General features: G+C 37.2%; 1 protein-coding gene across 3 annotated transcripts in view; it reads left to right on the top strand.

Annotated features, from left to right (window-relative positions):
* Nucleotides 1-18,103, top strand: part of LOC121517895 (scavenger receptor cysteine-rich type 1 protein M130) — a 28,898-nt gene that overhangs the window by 2,817 nt on the left and 7,978 nt on the right. For 2 of the 3 annotated variants that reach the window (XM_041799996.1, XM_041799994.1), the window contains exons 2-13: nucleotides 2,833-3,147; nucleotides 3,296-3,394; nucleotides 5,115-5,327; nucleotides 7,393-7,584; nucleotides 9,387-9,544; nucleotides 10,377-10,530; nucleotides 10,640-10,966; nucleotides 12,306-12,614; nucleotides 12,811-13,110; nucleotides 13,979-14,278; nucleotides 16,240-16,539; nucleotides 17,192-17,461. In XM_041799996.1, the coding sequence (XP_041655930.1) occupies nucleotides 2,833-3,147; nucleotides 3,296-3,394; nucleotides 5,115-5,327; nucleotides 7,393-7,584; nucleotides 9,387-9,544; nucleotides 10,377-10,530; nucleotides 10,640-10,966; nucleotides 12,306-12,614; nucleotides 12,811-13,110; nucleotides 13,979-14,278; nucleotides 16,240-16,539; nucleotides 17,192-17,461 (2,937 nt within the window). The remainder of the gene's footprint in view (nucleotides 1-2,832; nucleotides 3,148-3,295; nucleotides 3,395-5,114; nucleotides 5,328-7,392; nucleotides 7,585-9,386; nucleotides 9,545-10,376; nucleotides 10,531-10,639; nucleotides 10,967-12,305; nucleotides 12,615-12,810; nucleotides 13,111-13,978; nucleotides 14,279-16,239; nucleotides 16,540-17,191; nucleotides 17,462-18,103) is intronic. The other variant, XM_041799995.1, reaches the window with a different exon arrangement.

The following is an 18,103-nucleotide window of genomic DNA, read 5'->3' as shown; positions in this document are numbered from 1 at the left end:
CCTCACCTTAAATGATGCAGCCTGAAAGCCAATTTAAATATCAGCACAATGTGAATAGGAAGAAAACATCAAAAAAATCTGCCATGAATCTATTGAAAATAGTAAAAAATCTGTTGTCTTTTGTAAGTTTGTATTATTTAAAAACTAGAGATATAATTGACTGTGATTGATCTGTAAAACTAGTTTATGTGTATTAAAAATTCATTTGTTTTAAAGAGTAAAATACAATAAAAAATAGTAAATACTATACTCACTGCACTGAAAAATTTCAAATTGTTGTGAATTCTGTATTTACTTAAATTAAGCATTATGTTTGCATTTGATTTAGATATATTTTTGTAATAATACATTCTGATGAAAACTTAACTCGCGCTCAGTTTGTTATTGAGAGTAATCTTTCATTTGTGTCATTATTTCCTCTTTGGCAGTGACGATTAAATTACTGCGGCCCTCTCAGGAACCAAAGTTGCTCATCTCTGCTGTAAAACTTTAATCAATATCAGGATTTTTGGTCTTTCTCTTAATAAAACGAACAACCTCGCCATTATCTGGGACAGACTTCATGTCAGGAAGGTTATTTCCAAACAACACTGGAAAAGGTCATTAATGATATATTTACACCTGAGAGAATGTTTTAACCCTTGATGACCTGCCATAGAACAAGTCTGTGAGAGCATATCTTTACATTTTTGCATGCTGTAGTGTCATTTTTGAGTATTTGAATTGGCTAGACATCAATCCAACCCTTAGAACCCACATTTTATTGATGTTTATGTGATAAGTCTATAGTAATGAAAATAAATAGCTCAAAAGTGCAAAAAACCACAAGATAAATGAAAAGTGTTTTTTGTTTTTTAACACATTTTCCTAAATACAGAGATGTCATAGCTGTATGCCTCAAAACTGTGATTGTAAAAAAGTTTCACAAGATCATTTCAAATCACAAAAACATGATTTTGAGTATGGTCATAACTTCATTTTTGAAATATGCTCATCTTTACAAACTTGCAAAAATGAAAATAAAATGAAATTGTGCTCAATTTGCAAGAAGACAGTATCTTTATAAAAATAAACTATTTACAGCAGTGCAATCAAATCTCTAAGTGTGCTAGATACTTTTGAGCATACATGTGTTTACAGGAGACCGAGGTGAAACAACAAGCGCGACTTCTGACCTGAAAGAAAACAACACATTTATAGCCCAGATTATATTATATTGTTTTTTTTTTATGTGTGTGCTTTATACTACATTTACACAAAAGAAGGAAGGATATTTCTGGAAGGAAGCAGTACTCTGGGACTCATTGAATGTGTGATGTGTTAGTGTTACTCCTCTAGTTTTACATGCAAAAAGAATTATTGCTCTTTCTTTGGTCACAATTCTATCCGTGGTTGAAAACAGATATTCAAACGGGAGCGCCGGTGATCCTGTAGGTTTTAATGGGTTAACCAGGGTAGCTGGACAATTTTTTTCTTCAAATTCAGCTCTTTTTAAAAAACCTACTTAAGACCCATCCAATCAAAATATATATTGATAAATTAAACATGTATGTGGCACTCAGCTTTGATTTCCATGATCCCTATTTCTTTATTTATTTATTGCATGTTGTCTCTTAAGTGTTGGTGTTTCCTTCTGTCTTCATGTTTTTCGTCTTAAGTCCCCCACATTTAAACCTGCATCCCCATCTTCCACTCATTCATACTGTATTTTATCCAGTAAATGCTCTAAATAAGTAATGTAGCAAAGACCATAAATGAATATTTACCAAAGTATCTGACATAATTTTGATGAAACAGCTCAAACCAAGACCTTTGTAAAGTTGTAAAGCTTTTTAAAGTCGTTTGTGAAATAGCTCAGCCTGTGTGACATGGAGACCCTCTGCTGGCAGCTTTCTACATCACAAACTTTGTTGCTTATTCATATATAAAAGGTAGAATGTTAACACCTCTAACGTCAGACTGCTCCCATCCTCTCCTGCACCTGCCCTGCCTCCGCTCTGAGAGCTCTGGCTTCAGTAATGCGGTGCTGGAACAAACAGGTAGGGCTCCAGCACCATGGTCCACCACAGCAATACTGCTGGAGGGGAAATCCTCCACCTCAAATGATCACTTTGGGGCGGTATTGCTGCAGGACTCCATTTTTCTCTGGCTAGGGGACGTCACTGCCAGTCCCTCCTGTACCATTTGGAAAACCCCGTCCCTTTCCCCTCCCTCCTCTCAGTGCCAGACTGTCCACTTTATGTGCATTTTTTAAATTTCTGAGGGGTGGAGTCAGCTCTGAGCTTTAAGCTCACTTGGGTCAGTCCATGTCAGTGTCTCTCTGAAGCCACAGAGGGGTGTGATTAATCAAGATTAACTTCAGAATTCCTGCGATTTATCAAATCTGTCAAAGATATTCAGGCATGTCTCAGATAATCTTACCCTTGTTGACTTTGCAGGACTTATTTGACCCTTAATTTTAAAATGTCTGCTTTAAGACTTTGTTAGACTTTGATAGGACCTCTAGGACCCGTGTAGCTAAAACTTTTTTGACCTTGCTTTGTAAGTCAGCTCATCTTTTCCAACCTGCAGCTCTATGGGAAACTCTAATCTGTTGTTAACATCACTAATGAGTGCCGTGTCTGCAGTGGCACCAGTTAAGAGGACTGGGCCTAAAACTGGGATGGACTTTAATTTTAAGGGTTCTTTTAAGACTCCTGTTTGGACTATCAGAGAAAATGCCATTTTTAAAGGGTTACCATGAATCTGAACTTCAGAAAAAAAAAAAAAAAAACGCTAAAATGAAATTTTAAAATTGTATGACTAGAATGTGCTTGCTTATTCTGTTTGCAGGTGAACCAAAGTGGCTGATTATAAAGGATGACAAAGAGCCATGTAAGGGCCATGTCGAAATCTACTACAAGAAGACTTGGGGCTACGTTGGGAACAACAACTGGAACGAAAACGCTGAGAAGGTGGTGTGCAAGAGCACCCACTGTGGGACCAGGGTGAACTCCACGGGCTATGGGCTTCGGCCCTTGGACGGCAAAGTTTGGCTTGATGATGTGAAGTGCAAAGGAAACGAGAAGCAACTGTGGGACTGCGGCGAGCCTGAGTGGGACATCAGCCACCAGAGGGATGACACTTTTAGAACCTTTGAATGCTCCAGTAAGTTTACATTTCACACTTTTGAGAAAATATGTGCAGTAAAGGCCTCTGCAGTGTCTGAGATCATTGCTTTAGCAGCTTGGGTTGATATTTAAATTGTGCTGTTGATTGTGTCTGTTCTCGACTCCTCTTTGTTTGATTTTTCTAGATAAAGTCAGTATCAAACTGGAGCCGCATAAATGTGCAGGAGTTGTCAAGTACTCCATTGAGGGAGGAACATCGGGTTACTTCTGCCCTGGCACCTGGGGTAAGAATCAGCGAGATACTTCAACAGGATCAAGTCTTTGGAAGAGCTTTCAGTGTTTGGGTTTCAGTCTGGAAAAAGTCTGGGCGACGTTACTCATTTGGGTACTGAAGGGTTTTTTTAGGCCAAATCTGCAGTGACCCTGTTAAAACACAGATAATTAAAGATCAACCTGGTGAAAGAGAAAAATGGGGAGTAGAAGTGGGTTTTAACCTTCTTGACAAACACCTTGCTGGTTTAAATGACATCAGGCATGATCCTATATATATCACTCAAAAGACCAGAATTCCAAAATTACTAGAAAAACTGTGAGAGGTTATTTTCACTGCCTATTATCTCCAGTGATAAATACACTCACCACTACACCTACATATCCTGGACTCATGTTCTCCTGACATCTTTTTCTTGAGATCTGATGTTTTCTATCTTATGATCTATCACTAATGGAGGGGAATGCTTAGAATCTACAGATTCAGAGGATATTCAAATCATATTTCTATGCTGTATTAACATGGAAGATTGACCAAAACATTGGAAAACCCCTAAAAACATGCTATTAATCAACCCAAGAGGGTTATTCTTACTTTTATTGTAATTAAGAAGGCAGCGCTTCTCAAAGTGTGGGTTGGGGCCCTCTGGTGGGCACAGGGGGTACTGCAAGTTGACCCAAAAAGGCTGTTTGCAAAAAATAAAAACCATTAATCCAATTTGAGTTATTGAAATAAGGTTTTCAATGGTAAAAAAGTGATTCTAGGCCCCAAATTTAAATAAACAAACCCAGAAGATTTATATTTAATGCCAACTTTTCATAATTTATTTTGTATGCTGCACAGAACTGGTGTCATGGTTTAACTGGTGTTTGATTCACTGGTGTTTGTTAAATATCCTACTATGGCACATCATGACTATACGAAATCATCAGTATAAGAGATAAATATTAAATAAAAAATATACACTGTGTACTAAATTATTAAGCATATTCTTTTTTGTTCATTTTTTCCTTAATAGTCAGTTTAATTGGCAGTCAGTAGGATTTTTTTAATCCTTCAGTAATTATATTGCAGTCTGGATTTTATTCGACACAATTACCTATCATGACAGTGGCATTTCTTTTGTAGAATAACTTCAAATGCAGTGCTCCAAATTATTTTGCAAAACACAGTTTCAAAACACTCAATCATTTCTATTGGATTGAAATCTGTTGAAATCAAAACTAAATCAAAACCATCTTACAGATCAAGTTCCAAACAAACATAGGAGCTCTTCTTTGACATCACCTTAACGACCACCAACCACCCAGAACCCCATTAACCTGGACGATCCAGCGTAGCAAGGCATTCATCAGTGAATGAAACTGTTTGAAAATATATATTTCTGAGCCAAACTTTCCTTTTATGGGAATTGGTTAAAGGGGGCTGAAATACAGCTTTACACACCTAGGGTGTAAAGCTGAATCAGGAGGTTCTCTGGGCCCCAGAGTCACCAGCAGCTTCAAATTGTTGTGATTCATCTGTGGATTTTTCACAGCTGTTCCCCTACATCAAGGGTATCTTCAGTTTAGGAAAGGCTGCTCTAAACATTTTCACAAATCAAAGGCTTTATCTAATAGTGTTCCCGTTATCATTATGATAGTTTTCTTTACTTTCCTTCTTTCATTCCTACTTGTGGCAGTCCTTCATGGTTATTGATATGTTAATGGCCAAATATTTTGTGTCATTTTAAGGAATCAATGAAGCCAACCTTTTGTGTAAGAGCCTTGGCTGTGGCGACGCCGAGAAAATCCCTGAGTATCAGTGGTTTGGCTGGAAAAAACCCTCAAACTCTAAGTTCATGACGATCAAGTGTTTGGACACGAAGAATTTAACAAACCTGTGGCAGTGTGCCGACCAGGAATCAGACCGACAATGCCAAAAACCTGCTTCTGTTATATGCAAAGGTAAAGTATCATGTCCTTAGGTTCATCTAAGTGTTGAAACACATCACTGAAGTCATTATTCACATTTTGCACAGGTTGTATATCGACTCATTAAGTTTACTTAACCTCCTGACCCCTTAGTTTCAGTTTGGAATATGTTTTTATTTTCTCACACTTATTTGGGATCAGTAGGACCAGAGAAGTTTAAAACCTCAGCTTTGTCCTTAAATAGGAATTAGTTTGCACCAAAATTCTATTCACAGATCTCCTGAAGGTCCTTTTTCTGCAGAACATACAGCACTAGATAAGTTCATGACGTTTTGTGTGGGCCAGTATGCTGGGGGTCTTCAGTCAGTCAGAAATTGTGTCAGTCATTGAGACAGGTATGGTGGAGTCATTTTGATAATGGACCACAAGTTCAGGCCAAGCATCAACACACTTTCAACTACAAGTATTGAATTTATTGGAATTTTTTCTTTCCAAAATCCACAGAAATTCCCTGAGATTTCAAAGAATTTACCTAAAATTTCAAAGAAAATTCTGAAACAAATTTTAAAATATCCCATAAAAGTACCCCAGATTTAATCGATTATTCCACACGCTTCAGTGAAAATTCATCATAAAACCATAACATTCCAAAAAAATTGTAAGCAAATTCCCTAGACTTTCAAAGAATTTTTTCTTAAAAATCCTTTGTTTCCCCTAAAAACAAAAAAGAAAAAAAAATTGAAACACATTACCCAAGATTTCATGAAATTACATGAAAATGCCTGAAAATAAACAAGTCCCAAATATGCAAATTTCCAAAATTCCCATGACAATGCAAAAAACTTTCAAACCAAATTTCCCTAAATTTCAAATATATCTTTTGAAAATGTCCATAATTTCCCTAAAAAATCCTGAAATTTACAAGAAATTTCTCTAAAATATAAATGAAAATTCCTCAAACTTTCAATGAAATTTACCCATAAAATTTCTTTAAAATTTTCATGAAATGATGGGACTTTTCTCAAACATGTCAACAAACTCCCTTAAATTTCCATGAAAATCTATGAAATTTCAGTAGACTAGCCCCCGCAATTCCAAATCCAATTCCAAAATCTTCAAACGAAACTGTCCAAAATATCCAAATTTCCCTGAATATCCATGAAAATTCCAAAAGCAAATTCCCTAAAATATCCATGAAAATTCCTAAAGCAAATTTCCCCCTAAATGTCTGTAAAATTCACTGAATTTACATATTCCACCAAATATTTAAAAATTTTAAAATTCTCTTAAATATTTACAAAATTTTTGAAATTTTCAAAGGACCCCCCCCCCAGGTCCCGATCAAATTCCCCAAAATTGTACAAATAAATTTCCTTTGTTCCATGAAAATTATTAAAATCTTTAGAGTACCCCCTCCATTCAAATCAAAGTCCCAGAAATTACAAATACATTTCCAAAATTCCCTCTGAAAATACATAAAAATTACAAAAACGGAATCCCACTAAATATCCAAATGAATTTCCCCAAATTTCCATGAAAATGCACCAAATTTAAAAGCAATTTCCCTCAAACCGCCAATGAAACTATCAACAAAATTTCAAAATACCCTTGAACCTTTTTAAAAGTCAGAAAAACTTACCCCACAAATTACTAATCAAATTGCCAAAAATTTACAAATAAATTTCCAAAGAACTTTAGAGCAAATCCCCATTTAATTCAAATCAAACTTCTGAAAATTACAAATACATTTCCCAAATTCCAGTGAAAATACCTAAAAAATTTAAAAAGGGGCCCCAAATATCCAAAAAAATTTCAAACCAAATTACACACTAAAATTTCTAAGTATTTATAAATATATTCCATATATGTCTAAAATTTCCAATAAAATTGAAATATCCATGAAAATTCCTGAGAAATTTCATAGGAAATTCTTCCAACATTTCAAACAAATTACATGACATTTAGTAGAAATTCTGGGACAGAAATTTCAAACTGTCTTCAAGAAGGCATCATTATTAAGTTGTAGAAAAGCCAAGACGTGAGGTTAAGTGTTGTAACATATACGTTTGACTAAACTTATACAAATGACCATGAACAGGTTTTGAGAGAGTTCAGCTGGATCAAACTGGATCAAATGTGTGCTCTGGGCGTCTGGTAAAAGAAGATAAAGATGGAAAGTGGACTCCTGTTAAGGACACGGAAACCAAACCTGAGACTTGGTGCGAACAGATGCACTGTGGGAGGTCTAATCAAACACAAGTCAGTGACAGTTCGACAGTGACATGCTCAGGTAAATTTTCCTATTGATTCTTGGTAACATATTTTAACGCACGCTTAAATCATTAAATCACTCACCTTATTCACAGGGCAGCCATTTTCCTCTTATTTTACTCTCAGATGCTGTTTCATTGGGGAAATTGGGGCTGTGGGCCCCAGTGGAGGAAAGGGCCTAAACAGACATTTTTTTTCTTTTCTGTCATGACTGAAACTATGACGATCAAATCAGCTGTAGAGATGAACACAAGTCTCAGCTCTTTCTTAACTCTTAAAATATAGCCATTATCTGATATAATATATATTTCACATGATCCAACTTTCTTTATTAGAGAACAGGACAGTCGCCTCAACAGGCATTGTTTTAAAATTGCTCTGTGTGCTTATTGATATTTCTAAGTTTCAAGGAAATATCACACAGAAGACATGCAGACAATGTAAAGGGACCCTGTGCTGACACAGGTAGCAGCTGCAGACCTGAAAACTACCCTCAAAAGAAGACGAAAAAGCCGAGTCACATCAGTTTGTCTTCTGCTATTATCAGAAGTCCCACCCCTTCTTGATTTTGATTGGCACGTGAGGGAGAAGTGACATTTACAAGTGCAGCCGTGCCCAAAAGTTGGACAGTTTTCAACCGAGAGCACTTTAAGCAACGCCTGACACTGAGGGAACGCTGGACTACATTGGTAATATAAGCGCTGCCAGCTGGATATGGACACAGGGCCCAAATGTATGACTTTTTAACCTGCTGAGCTCTGAGATATTCTTTCTTAGCCATTTTGTCTCAACTGGACTTGTTGTCTGAAAAAGCTTGTAAAACATCAACCCTGTGGTGCACAGTCAAGCTCTAAACATCCTTTTGTTCATGACAACCCCGACTTTAAGAAAATGTGTGCTGCAGTAATTTTGAAAGTTATGGGACTATAAATAGAAAAGAAGAAATCAAATGGAAATTTAAACTCAAAGATATTTATTTGTGACACACAGTAAACAATAATGACTAAAACTTTTATGCACAAACTTGTTGCCCCATCTCTCAGTGACCAAAGAGTAGAAAAAAAAAAAATCACTCTGTCAAAAGAAAGGCTTTGTGCTTTTTTGAATTGGCTTTTTTTGAGCCATTATTCAAAGTAGTTCCTGTCCACAGAAACACAGCGATACATGTCACAGTCTCTCTGTCCCACATTTTCTCCATTATGAGCTTTTCAGGCTGTCTTAACTGTTAAAATGCGATGGCAGAACAGCCTGCCACTGGTTGTCACAGCCCATGTCACATCTATTGTAGGAAATCAATATGGTGGCTAATGCTAAGCTAGCGAAAGAAACTACTGAAAAATAGATTAAAAAAAAATGGATATAAAGACATTGAATATTGAAGTTACTAGTGTGAATTCAATTTTTAAAGAAAGTCACCCAAACTTAAGAATTACTGGAAAAGCTTCTGTTAGGGCTATGAAGGCATGGATAGTGTCATTAGAATGAAAAATGGAGATCCTCAACAGGAAAAAAAAATAGACCTTTGACTTTACATTAAATCTTTGGCACGCTCCAGTGGTGCCCCTGACCCTTGCTTGGGAACCAATGACATGACAGAGCCTCAAAGTACACACTGTCTTCCATTCCCACTGATTCCATATTTTTTTATTTCTGTTTGAAACCTGGATTAGGCTACAAGAAAATAAATCCCCATGACAGCATTTGTGCTCCCATGTCTTTGAGGAAAATGGCAGCCATGTCAATATGGTTCACTGTTTCCTTTTCAGACAAAATTACAGGCTTTTTAAATTAATGACCTGCATCTTTATTCAAACCTTACAGCAGATGTCCAAGTAGTTCTGATGGACAAAAACACAGAGAGCACTTGCTATGGCAGAGTTCACATAAAGGTGAACGATACCTATTATCCTGTGTGTGCCTCCAGTCCCTGGGCCGAGAAAGAAGCTCAAGTGGTGTGTACGGAGAAAAAGTGTGGGAAGGTGAGTTTAGAGGACTGGGGGATCTCTTTGTGTGTTACTCTGGTCACTGTGTCAGATTAGGAGATCACAGATAAATACTGTAAATTTGTGCTGAGAGTTTATCGACTGCATGACAGACAGTGGTCGAGTCTAACAGATAACCAGAAGAGACTTGAACAAAGGCTTTAAACAAGCATACTGTACTGTTCTGTATTTGTTTGTCAATCCAGATAGCGACAAATAACGATCGCTATGCTATATTGACTTTAAAATAACGCCAGTTACTTACTGAGTAGCTGTGTTAGCTCTATGTTTGCTAAAGCTAACTTTCCAAAGGCAAACATAGCTACATTAGCTTTTGCAGCTTTGGGGAGCTGTAGCCTATGTAGCTATCCCCAATAAAAAGCAGGTATATTTGCTAAAGCCAACATTGCTGAAGCTAATGTAACTATGCTAACATAGCTATGCATATAATGCGGATATTTTAGCTTCAGGTACATTTTCTGAACAAATATTTACACTCGAGTAGTCTTAGCTGAGTAGAGCTTGAGTTAAAAAGCTGTGATTCAATCTGTAACATCTATTTTATATGCCTTTCTTTCTGTCTTTTTCTACGTATTCATTCCAGAGCAGGGGAGACTGCTTTTACTTTTTATGCCCCAAGTAAATGGAACACCCTACCTGCAGACATGAGAGCGGCTCCAACATTAAATATTATTAGAAACTTGTTGAAAACTTTACTTTTCGCATCAGTTTGTGGTTGTATTTCACTGCATGCTTTCAGCATGTTTGAGACTGAGTGTGTTTATGTGCTTGTGTAGAGATGTAGACGATCAGGACTTCTCTTTTCCAGATGATAGAAACAAATAAGCAACAGCAGTCTCCTGTAGATGGGATCATGGACTTTGTTACATGCTCAGGCAGTGAGTCTTCACTTTGGCACTGTTGGGGCAAACGCGACAAAAAACCGTTCAGATGTAACTCCTACGCCAACGTAGTTTGTGCAGGTGAGTGGTGGTAGCTAAATCTGACAATGATACAGTGTCATTTATAGGTATGAAGAATATGTTTCATTTATTTTATAACTCAACTGCTTCTCTTGCTGTCATGATACAGGCAGCTTGGATGTGAGACTGGAAGACGGGCCTGGGACATGTGCAGGGAGGTTGGAGATAAAACACAAGGGCCAATGGCTAAGGGTCAATGATAAAACATGGAAATCACCCAATTCTGACGTTGTTTGCAGACATCTGAATTGTGGGAATGAGAGAAAACCAATCAGTCCTGATGTTAAATACAGCAAGGGTTCTGGTGGTTTCCTGGATGTTACTATAACATGTGCTGATAATGCCGAACACATATCAGAGTGTAAAGTCATTAGCCCAAACCCAAACCAACCAACGTCCCAAAGAGAGCGAGAGGACGTCTGGATAACTTGTGAGAGTAAGTCTTATTTCAACCTATCTACATCTTTAACTTCTTGTCTGCTTGTCAATTTCTTCTTGATTGCATTTTCCCTTTAGGTTTCAATGAAGGGGGTGCATCATTTAACCACTAAAACATTTCTTCTGACTTCCCTTTGTACAGAGAGGCCCAAAGTTTTTCCAATGAGGGCCACATATAAAATATAAAAGAATGGTGGGGCCACTCTCATATACCACACATTGAGGGTATTAAAGTTAGTAAAACCAATCTACTGTAGGTTAAGATATTCTAAGTGAGTGAGTGTGCTTACATGGCTAGTTAGTGGTTTACAAGGCAACTAGTCAACTATTTTAAGAATTTGGGGGCCAATCAGATTTCGCCCTGGCTACGCACCTGGAATGCTAGTGGTGCTGCTATTTGCTGCAGTAATCAATTAGTTCATTATAAATCAAGATTTTATTACCTTGTTTGCCAATATGTTTACCATTTACAGTGTCGTCTTAGTTCTAGTCAAAATGTTTGTTTACAGAACGAGCATGGTAGCACCACCTTGTGCTGAAACTAAGAAGTAAATACAGCCAGGCAAAAGCTTCATGTTCTAATGTGGGACATTTTTCATTTTATTTTCAAAATTTGCTGCGGGCCAATTAAAAGTGGACTACAGGCCGCATTCAGCCCCCAGGCCATAGTTTGGACACTCTTGTCTTGATAATGTCATTTTCTTATTATGTTAAAGATTAATGCATTAAATGATAATGAGTATGTTCTAATCTGTGTACAGCATTTGTCACCAAACTAACAGAGTAAACTCTTACTCTAGAAGACTAACCTCTTCACTCTCTCACATCAGTAGTGTTTCAGTAAGTAACACAGTTTCTAGTTACAGACTAAAACTGAAGGACAACAATTTGATTTTTTTTTTAGATTGTTTCCCATCATGCGCCTTTGGAAATTTCTTGCCCTTCACTTCCCACATTGCAGCGTAATTGACCCTCCACTATTTGTAATGAGGGCTGATTTGCACCTAAACGGATGCAAACATGTGCTGGATTTGAAAGCCTCTTCCTTGTCCTTCTCTTTACATACATGTGATTGGGGCAAAGCTAAGTTTGCTTTTCTGCAAAGTTTGTGAGCAGTTTGCATGGATTTCCCTATTTGCACAAGCTCTGTGGATCTAACACTTTTTTTTTGCCATTTTCACAGCTAAAAAAAAAAAAAAAAAAAAAAAAAAAAGTGCAAAAAGCTGTGCTACTCATACGTGAATCTGCCCCCAAGACATCAATGTGCTGCAACAGTGAACAGTGAACATATTCTAAACTCACCTGTTTTCTTTATCTTCTTCTATTGTCCCTGACAGAGCACAGGATGGTCTTTCTGGATAGCAATAATTCCTGTTCCGGCTTGGTGGGAATAGAGCAGGGCACAGAAACCTCCTATCTCTCAGGGTCAAACAATACATGGACCCAAAACGTGGCTGACACAGTGTGTCGGGAGATGAGCTGTGGGGGGGTGTCCAGCAGAGATTACACATCTAATGCTGATGAGAAGAAAAAGGTTTGGGATAAGGCCTACGACTGCTCAGCTAATTCTTCATCTTTGTTTAAATGTAATAGTACGACACCGTCATCAGACCATAACAGTTCTATTGCCACTGTGACATGCAAAGGTAAGTGAGGCAAAGTTGATCTAAAAGTTGCTTTAAACTCATTTTGGCCAACGATTAATATTTCTATAGTTTGGGGAAATTGGCTGAACCTGTAAAAATATTTTCTAAAGCTTTTATGTTAAGGCTACAGTTGTGAAATAAACTGGTAATGAAGTTTAAAAAATGACCTTTTTCTCCTTTTTGGTTGCAACAACAGGAAACACCACTGTGACTCTGACTAAGGGCTGCTGGGGAAATGTCAACATCTGTACGGGTACACTCTGTGGCGGAGTGCGGAACGACACCTGGACTGATAAAAAGTCTGAAATGCTGTGTAAAAATCTGAACTGTGGAAAAGCAATGCTGAATGCCAAAATCTCAGTTCAAGAAAGCAATGTGGCCTTTAAGAGCGTGCACACCACGAAGCACACGAGAAAACTCAGCCAGAGCAGCTTCATCAAAGACGAAGAAAAGGACATGGCCATGAAACAATACCCAGCTTTTGTTGTCTGCTCAAGTAAGGGACTGATTTTTATTGTGATCACATATTAATGTTTGGATTACTTTAAAATGTCTGAAAGAATATATAATAGATTATACTTCTGTAGTATATTAGTGTTTATTTGTGAATATTTATCAGTTTTTATTTCAAACAGAAGTTTTAAAATTTTATTCAGTAACTTTTTTATGGTAAGATTGATTTTGGGGGGGCGGGGCATCACCCCCTAACCTCACATCTTGGGAAACATTGCATTTTACTAAACACTGTTCAGCAAATAAATAATCAGGCAATATGTACAAAGATGTACATATACTAATGCTACACTATAGGTCCATAAAGGGCATTTATAGCTGTTTTTATGACTGACATGTCAGTAAGTTTATGTTTAATAGACAATGAGAGAACATTTTAAAACTTTACTACTGTATCAATTAATCATTTATAAGTGAGCTGTGAAACAGCATTTAAATGAGTTAATAATGTTTTATAAAACTTGGATAAGCATTTACTAAAATGCATTACTTCTGCTTAGTAGTGTGCAGTTAATACAAAGTATATAACCCTATAAAGCCTCCGTTGTCTTAAAAACACAACATAATGCCCAAACTCCTGATATCAAATCAGCAGTACGTCCCATCCTTCACAAGCTACATGTCACTGGTCATCAGTGGGTCACAGAACTACTACGGTGAAATTGACAAAGTAAAGTTAACCTGAGGTGGAAAACCACAACATTTCACATGCTTACTTAACTAGCTTACTCACCAATGGTGAAAGCAATTTAGGGGTGAACATCCTTTTTCTTCAGTGTCACTCTGTTTTCATGGATCTGTTTCTTTTTCTCAGTCTGACTGTAGTCTTTAAATGTGTTGCTTTGTTACAGAGAGCATTCAAACCAGGATAAATAAAACCAGAGACAAATGTTGTGGGAATGTGGAGGTTTTCTTTGAAGGTCAATATCTCCCAGTGTGCAAAGATGCTCTGGAAAGTGGCAAAGCAAAGAACCTCATCTGTGAGGAGCAGAAATGTGGTCAGGCTGTGGCAGTGTATGACTTCTTTGGACCTAAACCTAGCTCTGGTAGCATTAAAACAATCAACTGTGCTGATAATGTGAAGTCTTTGAGGGAATGTGACATCACATCCGGCCCGCCCAGCTGCGATCTTGCTGCTCTCCAGTGCTCTGGTAAGCCCAATTTCACTTTGGAACTTCTGAACTATGTTCAAGGACGAGATGTTCATTTAGTGAAAATACAGAATGTTCTGTTAGAAAGATGCTTGCAGAGAGACAATTCTTAGATAAGGTTTTTGTGCCAGGACTCTGCCAAATCTAGAAACGCTTCCATTGTTTTCTTATGTAGAGTTAAACATGTAGATTAATCCTCATTCACAGAGGACAGATAGCTTTGGGTAGAGACAAGGCTGCCCATAAGGGGGGATAAAGGTGAGAGTTTTCTGGGGCCCAGCTAAACTGGAGGCCCATGAAGGTCAGCAAAATCATGGTCCATTGTAAGTTAAGCTGTGATAATGACATTTTATTTCTAACCTGAATAATAACCACTCCTTTCAAAGCAACAAGAAATGATATTCCTAATTTATGCTGCAGCACAAAATAGATTTTTTTTCAAAATGTTAACCCTTTTTCTTGAGCCAGAATTACCTTTTTTTGGGTGATGTTAACAACTGAACAAAACGACCAGGAAAGCTTCAGACTTCATAGCTAGGCCATAATATGCACTGATTTCAGGATACCAGAAAATAAGGTAGAAGAAACTGAGGCAATGTTATTGGAAAAGAACTAAATTATTGTAAGAAGAAACAAATATGGTTGAAAAGCAACAAAAAGGGTTAAAAATGGCTGAAAAAATGGGTTAAAGTTGCAGCAATGTGGCAAAATGGGCAAAAGGCATCAAAAAATGACAAAACAATGGTAAAATGGCAAAAGTTAGTGAGAATTGACAAATAAACATTAAAGTGGCAAAAAGTGGAAAAAATTGGTTAAAGTTGCGGAAAAAGTGACCAAAATCAGGAAAAATGTGTTAAAGTGAAAAAAAATTAAGTGGAAAAAATTGGTTAAAAATGGCGAAAGTAGCAAATATATGGTAAAATAAACAAAAATTTGGCAAAGATGGGCAAAAAGCATCACAGAAGGGTTAAAAGGTGCGAAAAATGGGCAAAAGTGGCAAGAAAAATGGGACATAAATTGGTTATAAGGGAAAATTAGGATAAAAGATTGAAGAAGTGAAACTGCAAAAATTTGTGGAAAAGTTGAAATGGTTTAAAATTGCATAAGGGGCGAATAGATGTGGCAAAAAGGGTTAACAGTTGCCAAAAAGTAGTTTAAAATGGGCAGGAAACTGCAATAAGGGGCTCAAAGTGTCAAAAAAGTTGTAAAAAGTGGCAAAAAAAAAAAAAAAGCAAAATCTGTGTTAAATATGACAATAGGTTCCAAAAAAGTAGTAAAATGTTTTAAAAATGGTAAAACGGGTAAATTGCTGAAGGAGGAAGTATAGATGGGGTAAAAGTGGCAAAAAATGGTTCAAAATGGCAAAAAGAAGTTGCCAAAAAAAGGTGGCAAAAATGGGCAAAGTTTTGGTCAAACATGGAAATTAGGTTCCAAAAAATTGGAAACTGATAAAAATGGCTAAAAAAAGTGGCCAAAAATTAATGGAAAAAGTGGTGAAATGGGTTAAAAAGTAGCATGAAAAAAATAAGAACCCGATAATAGCCTGACACTCTTTTCAGCTCCAAATTGAGCTAACTGTTTGCCAGGATGCTAGGGCCAATACAACTGATCCAGCACAGAAGAAGCAGTTACGCTAGTTAGTTTAGAAAATGGAGACTGAAAGAGCTAAAAGGCTCACCAGTAAAGTATTTTACACACCAAACATGTTATTTGGTGAGCTTTTGTGCTCGTAGACCTCTTTGGTTTTTTTTTTTTTTTTGGTTTGAAAGTTTCTCAGTAAGCTGTTCAATAGTGTGTGTTGAAGCAGCCATGGCTGTGGCTCACAATGTGCTTATTATTCTTGGTGGCAAACTTGTGCTAGTCATCAATTTTTTTATTGTTAAATTTCCATTTATTTCATTAAATGAGTGAGTACCAGTATCCTGAACTTCACCTTCACCAGTCACTGCTGCTGTTTTCAGGCTGCAGCAAGATGGAGCTGAAAACTGGCACGGCCTGCAGTGGAGCTCTGTTTGTCCATGTGGGAGATGAAAGAAGAGCCGTCTCTGCAGAGGGCTGGACTGACACTGAGGCAAACAGGCTGTGCCAAGATCTGAAATGTGGTAATATGAGAGAAACAAAGGCAATTAAACCTGTAGACAAATCTTTCTGGAACACTAGCTTCAGTTGTGATGCTGAGAGCAAACCAGAAAGTATCTGGGCCTGTGAAAAAACAAATATCACACCCACACAGAAGGACCAGCTCTTCATTACATGTCAAGGTATTTTATTTTCTCTGGGGTTTCTGTTAATTACAGTGTCTGCACTGAATGTTTGCGTTGAACTTCATCTTGCCTAAAAAATACACCTACAATTCCAGAAACACTGGGACGCTGTGTTAGCTTTAACTTGCATTTGTTGAGGAATATTTTCTGAAATGTTATATAATTTTTTGTCCACCTTTTATTTACAGATCAGAGAACTTTTCCCATTCCAAAATCCTCCTTTTACTCCCAGTCGTGTTACTGACTTCTTCCCAATAACCTAAGTAGTTGCAAAATGTTCCTCAAGCTGTTTTTCATTCTTACCACTTATTTTTCCAGCCTTTTTGCTCTTTTTTGAGATGTTTTGCGGCCATAAAATTAAACATGAGTAAATATATTTCATAAAATAGTAAGAATGTCTCAGTTTCAATATCGGATTTGTTGTTTTTGACTTATTGGGAGTAGAGTATGAGTTTTTCAAATCTTTGCATTCTTTTTTTTATTTACATTTTACACAGTGCCCCAACTTTTTTGGAATTGTGGTTGTTGATAGGTTTTTGCAGTTGTCTGTTAAATAGTGTTGCAATAAGAACAAATAGTCTGTCATGTTCAGTCTTTGGGGTCAAATAGTTGATCAATATTTAATTTTTTTAACAAATTTCCTTCCTAGATAAGCCGACGATCAGCCTCTCAGAAAGCTGGGGGGGTGAAGTGCAGATAGACGGTGTTGGTGTGTGTGACACAGGCTGGAACAAGGACTATTCAGACTTAGTTCGCAAAGAAATGAACCATTGCAGAGCTGTTTGGACCATTTCCAAAGCTCGTGTGCCAAAGGAGGAGTATTACCATGTCAAGTGTGAGAAGTACCACTTTAAACTTGGACAGTGCAGAAGATTCAAGGCAAAATGTGCCGGGAACTTGGTCTCCATTTCCTGTTCTTGTAAGTATGCTTTATTTACCTGTGGTGTTGCATTCAAATCCTTTTTTCACCTGTTTGAAGGATTGCAGTTTCAATCAGAGTGCATCATTGCACCTTGACACAGAGTTCCAAAGGGTAGTGTTAAAGCTTCTGCAAAAATGGAGAAGTCAACCTGAATAGACACGGTGAAATAGCAGACATTTCTACTACACTTGGTTTTAAAGAAGACCACAATGCCTTCAAACAACATTCAGATGGTTGATAATTTTTTTTATCTTGCACCCCCAGCACTTCCCAACCCTTCTACTATAGCAAGAATCAGACACTAACCCCTATGTGATCTGTCAAATGCAGGTGTAGGGCTAAGTGATGCTGGGGTTTGAGCCTATGAGTTGTCAGATGAGTTTTCTAGGGATTAATATTTGAGATGATAATATCTAACATTTAAACCATATTGACACTAGGGAGATGCATGGAAAATAGATGTAACAATAAAAAAAAAAAACAGATCCCTGAGTGATTTCAGTACAATTTGCTGTTGGTTAGGGCAATAATTAATATTGTTCTTAATCAATTTTGGCAAACAATCCCCATCAAACGCTCTGTCGAAAGTGTGACTGCCTTTTTTCTCTTTCTGTATGTCCCTCTTTCTTTTTTCTGTCT

The sequence above is a fragment of the Cheilinus undulatus genome, linkage group 11 (assembly GCF_018320785.1).
Source record: "Cheilinus undulatus linkage group 11, ASM1832078v1, whole genome shotgun sequence".
Classification (NCBI taxonomy): Eukaryota; Metazoa; Chordata; class Actinopteri; order Labriformes; family Labridae; genus Cheilinus; species Cheilinus undulatus.
Note: the sequence above shows the minus strand (reverse complement) of the source record. Positions and strands in the feature narration are given on the sequence as shown.